This window comes from Lissotriton vulgaris, chromosome 7 (assembly GCF_964263255.1).
Source record: "Lissotriton vulgaris chromosome 7, aLisVul1.2, whole genome shotgun sequence".
Lineage (NCBI taxonomy): Eukaryota > Metazoa > Chordata > Amphibia > Caudata > Salamandridae > Lissotriton > Lissotriton vulgaris.
Genome location: NC_141695.1, coordinates 72,883,504 through 72,891,064, shown reverse-complemented (window position 1 = coordinate 72,891,064; position 7,561 = coordinate 72,883,504). Strand labels below are relative to the sequence as shown.

Here is a 7,561-nt window from a genome sequence, read left to right as displayed (position 1 = left end):
AGAGAAGAGATTACGCTTTATTTTTTTTCTGTGGGTGTCTATGTCAGAGAATTGATGCAAGAAGAGAGTCGCGAAATATGTTCCAAAGGAGGTAGTGTAGGTTGTAGATGAAGCTTGAATTTCGTTCCAATAAGCAATACGTTGGGTGCAAGGGATATATCATAAACCACAATCTGATCCTTGATGGGTTACAGGTTCATGTTGACCTTTGGATTGTGATAAATTAGAACAATTACTTTGTTTTGAAAGCATGGTATATTGTAATGAAAATATGCTCTCATTAGTGAGATCAGTTTGCAATTGTCTAGAACAAAGACATTGAGATTTTAGGGGATTATTTATGAGCCCTTGAGTCAAATGTATGCCTCTATTGTGTCACTTTTTGTGCCATTGCAAAGGCGTAAATAATGTGCCAAGTTGCTCCATAATTACAAAGTTACACATTTAGGCACATGCATCACTTTGTAATACCCTGCACTACATTATACCTGCTTCATGTATAATGTATGCTTGGTGGGCATTTCCCTTCATCAAAGCCTGGTAGAGGTGGCGCAATAACATCTATGGGCAACTTCTATGAGGCCACTGCTTCAAATCATTACGACTGCCGCATAGCAGGCGTAAGGGTGATTGCGTGCTATAATCGTAGCCCTCCCCCCCTGCATTACTGGAGGTGCGTCACTCTTCCAACTCAAGTTTGGCAATGCGTCAATTTTGCGCCAACAGACACATATACATATGATGTACCAATAGTGTCACAAGGAGGGTGCACTGAGAAGTGCTGCATAGCTGCAACAAATTAGGGATGCAACACTTCTCATAAATAAGGTCTTTAGTACATCTGCTATCATTGCTTTAAAGACAATTCCATACAGTTTACTACCCAACTCCACATAGTTCTATCTGGCCTCAATAGATGGGAAACATTTGTTCTTCCATATAATGAAAACCTAGAAAACTCCAGTTTCCTCATTGGGTCACTACTAGTAACCTGTAACAGGAAAATTGACTACATACCTGTAAAGATCACACCTCCAGATTGATGAATCAGTAGTAGTTTATTCTGGATAACGGGAAATCCTCAGCACAGCAGTTTCTTCTTCAGTTCTGCCAACAGTAATGCCCTTACAGAATCTTTGAGATAATACATTCTGTACTCTGTCTGGACATTCCAAATCATAAGCCAATCAGTGCATCATGTAATCATAACATTCTGTTGTTACATTAACCCTACAATACCTCTTCAGCAGTTGAGGTATCCCAGTGGTTTGAGAAATATAGTCCCCAAAAGAAGCAATCTACATCCGTACTTAAATTCTGGGCAGGGTTCCGGAGGTACCATAAATGGTGGATTTTAATGATAGTGCATCTCCTGTGCATGCAATGGGCCACAAGGAGTCTGTTTGTTTTGCTCCCTAGTTCATAATTGATCCATTTTTAGCATACTCACCTTTGATGGTGAAGAGGGACTGAGAGTGACAGTTTTAATTTCTAGTGTTTTACAATGATGGACTGTTAATTGATGTATATAACATGCTGTTAACTCTTACATGAAGCTCCCAGCCTGCTCTATTTGTCCCTAGTTACACATTGTAAGGTCAATCGTAAGGTAAATTGTCATAGAGGCTCCCCTTGTGTATTTTATAACAGACAATAACTGACAAGAGAGGTCTGGAGCTTAAGTAGTAATCTACAGTCCATTTGTAGCCTGATGCATATAAGAATAGGATGATAATCAACTCTCAATGAGAAGACGTCCAGATATCTATTAGTCTGTGCTTTTTATCATGTTATTTAACATTACCCTGTCATTTCTTTAGCTCGGATTAAAGGGGCTCGTAATGTATATGAATAGATAGATTCACAAACACCTATTTTACCTTCTGGTGCAGTGAAGGTTTTCAAGATCCTTCATGACATAAACTTGATGATGAGTAGGATAACACAAGTCTTCTTAGAAGAAATTTGTGGTGGTTGTGGTCTTACCAGGAGGAGTTACTCTTTGTCTGCCGTCGATCACCCGTACCACTCAGGCACTTTCAGTACTTTAGCGTTTGATAGATGAGAAGAGGGTATTTTGCATGAATACAAATTTAGAGAACAGATATAATAAAACCTTCTTTCTTTTAACATGATAAGATAAGCCACTGTTACTACATGATAGAATTGAATAGAATAGGGGTTTGTGAGGGTTCTCTGGGTGCAACATAGATGATTTGGTTTGTCTTCCTGAAGAATGTAAACAGAGAATGTAGTTATCTGGATTCATTCATGGGTGGTGATGTATGTGGTTTGACTTTACACAATTTAAATATCATAAATTGTCTGCAAAAAAAAACAATCCTAAAGCCAAAAGAAAGAAAAACTCAGCCAGAGGGGAAATTCAATTATCAAAACTTGAATACGATCCCTAGACACTCTCCAGGTGAAAGGTTGGTTAAAATAATGGAAAGCAAGCAGATTTTGGTATCCAGAACCTGAGTTCTGTATAACAAGAAAGACCAGAAAGAAGCAAGAAAGTTACAGAAAGAAGGGGGAAGCAGACACAGTATAGAAAGCTGTCAAGAAATTATGTAGGATAAGTGCACTTAGCCACCCTGTTCCAACAGATCCTGAGATCATCAGTAGCAGGAAGCAGAGTACTTACAGTACTGTGGAAGGCTCAGAAACCCAACTTCGAGGTGTCAAGGTGGACTTGATTTCTGAATAGTCTGAAATCTATTTATTTCTATATGAATTTGGCCAACAGGAATGGGAGTAAAGTATGATAATGAGAATGGTCGGTAGGGTCTTCTGTATGGTCTTTCAAAAGAGGTAACACCTACATGTGTTTCCAAACTTGATGACTTGAGAAGAGAGGTATAGTACAACAACAAAACTATATAAAGCTAATACAAATTAAAGGACATAGCCAAGGGACAAGGGTAAACACAATTTTATGTTCTCAAGAGATGTGATGATCTCAGATAATACATTGGAAGTTGTTATTAAGTGCCATTAGGAGCAGCAAATATAAATCTAAAATGCTGAAGAAGGTAGTAAAAATTGAGCTTCAAAATTCATGTTTTTTAAGTGGACAAATGGTCATGAACTGGTAAAAGGTTCTAATGAGGGGTGTTGTGATGTTACTGCTACCCAGATGCATGAAATGTATTAGATTTCTAAAACATTCACAGGAAGAATTGTCAGCGTTATCATCTCTGTTAGTGAGAGAAGCATACCCAGTAGATTAGATATAACTCTGATATATCTTTATGTCAGCAGAATCATTTTGCCAAAGATGCCTACACCATTGCTGAAGAGCACTTCAGCAAAATGCTCTGTTGTTGTAATCCTTTTGGCACTTTGCAGGCGTTAGTTCCTGAGGAAAAATAAAACTGTGTCCTAATCAATGAGGAGTTTTCTTATCGCTTTGTCATGTCTGACAGATGACCCGATACATCATTGGTGTTAGCCCTTTGTAGATGGGCTACTGAAAATGACGGTTCACCATCATGTCGGAAAAGGTGCCACATGTTTATGCTCAAATACGTCAATACATCACTCAGCACTTAAGTTTCCTAACAACAAACCAATTAACTTCAATTGCGTATTCATTTTATTTGTAGGGTAACTTCAATTCCTAGCATTTCTGCCGTGCTGAATAGATGAAGAAAGAAAATCTAAGCTCCACTGAATATTTTTTAATTGTTGGATTTTCAGATGTTCCACAGTTTCAGATTCCACTTTTTGTTGCATTTTTTATGGTTTACCTTTTAACTCTAGTAGGAAATCTTCTGATCTTGGCAACAATTTATTCAAACTCACATCTGCACACACCTATGTACTACTTCCTCACACATTTATCCTTTCTCGATATCTGGTATGTTTCAGTCCTTTTTCCAAAGCTGCTTGCCCACTTCTTTCTGGGGGGCATACAAGTATCTTTTACTGAATGTCTACTACAGCTGTTTTTTTTCCTAGGCATGGCAACTGTTGAGTTCCTTCTCCTCACAGTCATGGCATATGATCGGTATGTCGCTATCTGCAATCCCCTGCGATACATGGCCATCATGAGCAAGGCTGTGTGCATGTGGTTGGCCGCTGGAAGCTGGGGAGTTGGTCTTCTAAATGCAATTCCACACATTGTGCTATTGTCCAAACTCTCATTCTGTGATTCCCACACAATTGACCACTTTTTCTGTGATTTAACAGCCCTATTGAAGATTTCTTGCAGTGACACTTTCAGAAATGAGACACTCATTTACATCAATGGAGTTGTAATAGCAATGATGTCATTTATTTTAATCATCATATCTTATATCAAGATTACAGTATCAATTCTGAAAATCAAATCCAAGAGTGGGAAGGATAAAGCTTTTTCCACATGTGCCTCCCACCTCGCTGTGGTTGTTGTATTCTATGCATCTCTCTGTTCAACATACATGCGGCCGACAGCCACATATTCAATTAAACACAAAAAGATAATGTCCTTGTCATATGTCGCTGTTACACCACTGTGTAATCCCATTATATACAGTTTAAAAAACGCAGAGTTTAAAAATGCTCTAAAAAAACCAAAGAGAACAACGTGAAGTCTGCATAATTTAAATGGTGGCAAACCGATTTAAAATTGAAAGAGAAAGTAATTTGTTATGCAACTGTAGTAATACTATTTGGCATGTGATGTAGACTGATGTATTGATACCAAACTGTGTATGATATCTGTTTTAGAGCTCAATGTTGTTGTAAATGATTTAGCAGAATGGTTTTTAAAAATATAATTTGCCAAAAACACCCATATGCATTATTTTAGCCTTTTAAATGTTGTATTTCTCAGACATAGTTTTAACCCCTTCACTGCTGGCCCGTTTCCGCCCCCGTGCGGTAAACAAACGAACAGGGGCGGGCCATGACGAACCCCAGCCGTCATCAGCACACGAGCACCGTAGTGCATGATGGCTGGGGTTCGTCATCAGCATGGAAGGGGTTAAACACTCAAGGACATTTCAAATGCATGAACACAATATTTTTTATTCTTTGTATAAAATAAAAAAAATGTGTAAGTTAAACAATGTGCATGCAGATTTTCACAACTAAATAATTTTGTTTGTCTAAATATGCTTCTATTTTTCTGGTATTTTGCACCACCTGGCATTTTCACTTTTTCGATCCATATTTTTATGTTTAATTTCCTAATTCTTAATGTCTGAGACTGCTGTTTCAGTAGAGGTACATGATAGGTTGGTGGATTCCAAAACACCCAAAACCTGACTCGTCTCTGACATAGGTTAATCAAGGTACTTTTTTTATGCTATCTTATTAGCAGTGAATAGCTCTTTGGATACCTTCTTGTGTAGGAGGAACTGGAATACAAGAATCAAGGGGTAATACAGTAAAGAAAGAAATAGACAGCGCAAACTAAAAGTATCATATCTATTAAATAGACTTTCGATTTGAGTATAAAAAGTCAGGATAAAAAAGAGGCAACTATTTGTTAAGTGGATTTGGGGCATTCAGATTTGGAATACATATTTATTGTGAAAGCAAACGTATAGAACACATAGGGGTCGATTCCGATACGACATCGGTCTGGAACTGTGACAGACCGACCGACCTACTTTCGTCGGTTACGGCCCTGCAGGTACGATGTAACCGAACCCTGTTCGGTCGCCATCGTATGTCACACGATGGGAGCATGCACTCCCGGCCAAATTCATGCCCGGTTTGTGAAATGAAGGGATGCAGTTCATCCCTGCACTCTGTGGCCTGCCCCTCAAGGTGCCTGTCACTGGGTGCAGGGATCAACAGAGGGGAACCATTGGTGCCGCCATTCGGTGGCCTCGCACCCATGGGCGCCCTACTGGGGGCCCCCAAAGACTTTCCAGTGAAAATCTACCATCGTACTCTCTCGATCGTAAAGAGGTGGGCAGGGGAGTACTGAAGGATTTCCGGCGGTCATCGGCCATCCGGGAATCGAAGTTGGATTCCTTTCCGACCTAGCCCATCAGAAGGGCTCTGTCCGAAAGGAATCCGGACGCCACATTCTGATGCGGGCGAAGGGCTCCGAACGTCTTTGCACCCCTCCATTTCACAATGCGGGCATGCATTCCACCCGTAATGCATGCTCCCATTGTGTGACATACGATTGCTCATACTTGCAGGTCCATAACCAAAGACAGTAAGTTGGTCGGTCACGATTCCTGACAGAGTCCGTCTGACATTGGAATCGGCCCTTTTATCTGAATTCTCTAAACATCTCAACAACTCGCAAACTGACTTATGCTTCACTTATCACACTAGCAACATGAGTATTGATTGCTAAGTGGATAAGTGTTCTCAAGTGATTCGTCAATGAGTGACCAGACACAAACCATACCTGCGAAGGGTCAACAAAGTAGGGGAAATAAGTCTTCAGCTTTGCGGTCAAAATGCTTGCTAATATCTTCATGTCCATATATATAAGGAATATCGGCGGTAGCCCGTAGTTAGCACAGTTATGGGGATCCTTGTTTGGTTTGGCCATTAGAGAAATCTCGCTCTGTTAAATTTAGGAAAGGGTGTGGCATCAGGAGATATTCCCCGGAATAGTTTGGGCAACAGCAACACCATTTGTCTGTAGTTATGTTATAAAAGTGTATTTGGAGTCCATCATCTCAAGGAACATAAGTATTCATCTTAGAAGTCTACTAGGATATCACATAGATCAGTGAGTAGTACATTGTGAGCAGTCCTGACAGATGGTATTTTGCAGTGTGAGTGGCTCGTTTCAGCTGTGCTGCCAACATTCTCTCCATATTTTTCTCTCATATGTTCCTCTCATAGTACCTCTGTTTCAATCGAAAAAGTGCACATCCTACATGCATAGTATATAGAGAGTGTACATCTTATTTAGCCGTAAGTAGGTCTCTGAGGAGAGCGAAGTTTGGGGCTGCAGGCAACTCATGCAGACTACATAATTCACCCTCATAGCACGTTTTCAAGGCCTCAACATCACTTGTTAGATTTCCCCTAAGGAGCTCCATCCTACCCACTCGGAACATTTGTGTGAATTGTACCTTGCCTGAACTACCCTCGAAGTATTAGTGCAGATACGTGTGCAGGTGTTGTTTATCTTCAGGTTTTCTATAGACGGCTATAGTCATCCGCCCGAAGGCTATAGGGTGTTCCAAGAGATTTAGGTCCAAATTCATAGTGGTTAAATTATGATCAGATCTGCTATTCAGATGGGTGGAAGTCTCCATCAAATTAATTTACAGTGCCATCATCATAGTCCTTGTCTTGCGGGTGTGCAAGAGCTAGGGTTCCAGCAATGTTTTATCACTACTAAGATAAGATAACTGTATCTGGGTGTTGTCTTATGTCTGGATTCACAGATTTATCAATGTGTTTGTGAAGGGGTGAATTCCAGTCAAACTCTATTGCAAGCTTGGTTTTAACAAGAGTAGGGAAGTCCAGATAGGGTGATGAAGAAATCACATGTATCTCCCATAGATGAGTATAAGGAGCTGATAATCAGCATCACATTCAATAACTGATGTTTTGTAAAAAACTTACCTGACTACTAAGTCTCTCCAGGTTC

General features: G+C 39.9%; 1 protein-coding gene across 1 annotated transcript; it reads left to right on the top strand.

The window, feature by feature from the left end:
- The first annotated feature begins 3,647 nt into the window (after nt 1-3,647).
- Nucleotides 3,648-4,574, top strand: LOC147700782 (olfactory receptor 5V1-like). Its single transcript, XM_086928488.1, has one exon. It carries the CDS (start codon nt 3,648-3,650, stop codon nt 4,572-4,574), a length of 927 nt encoding a protein of 308 aa, XP_086784614.1.
- The last annotated feature ends 2,987 nt before the right edge of the window (nt 4,575-7,561 follow it).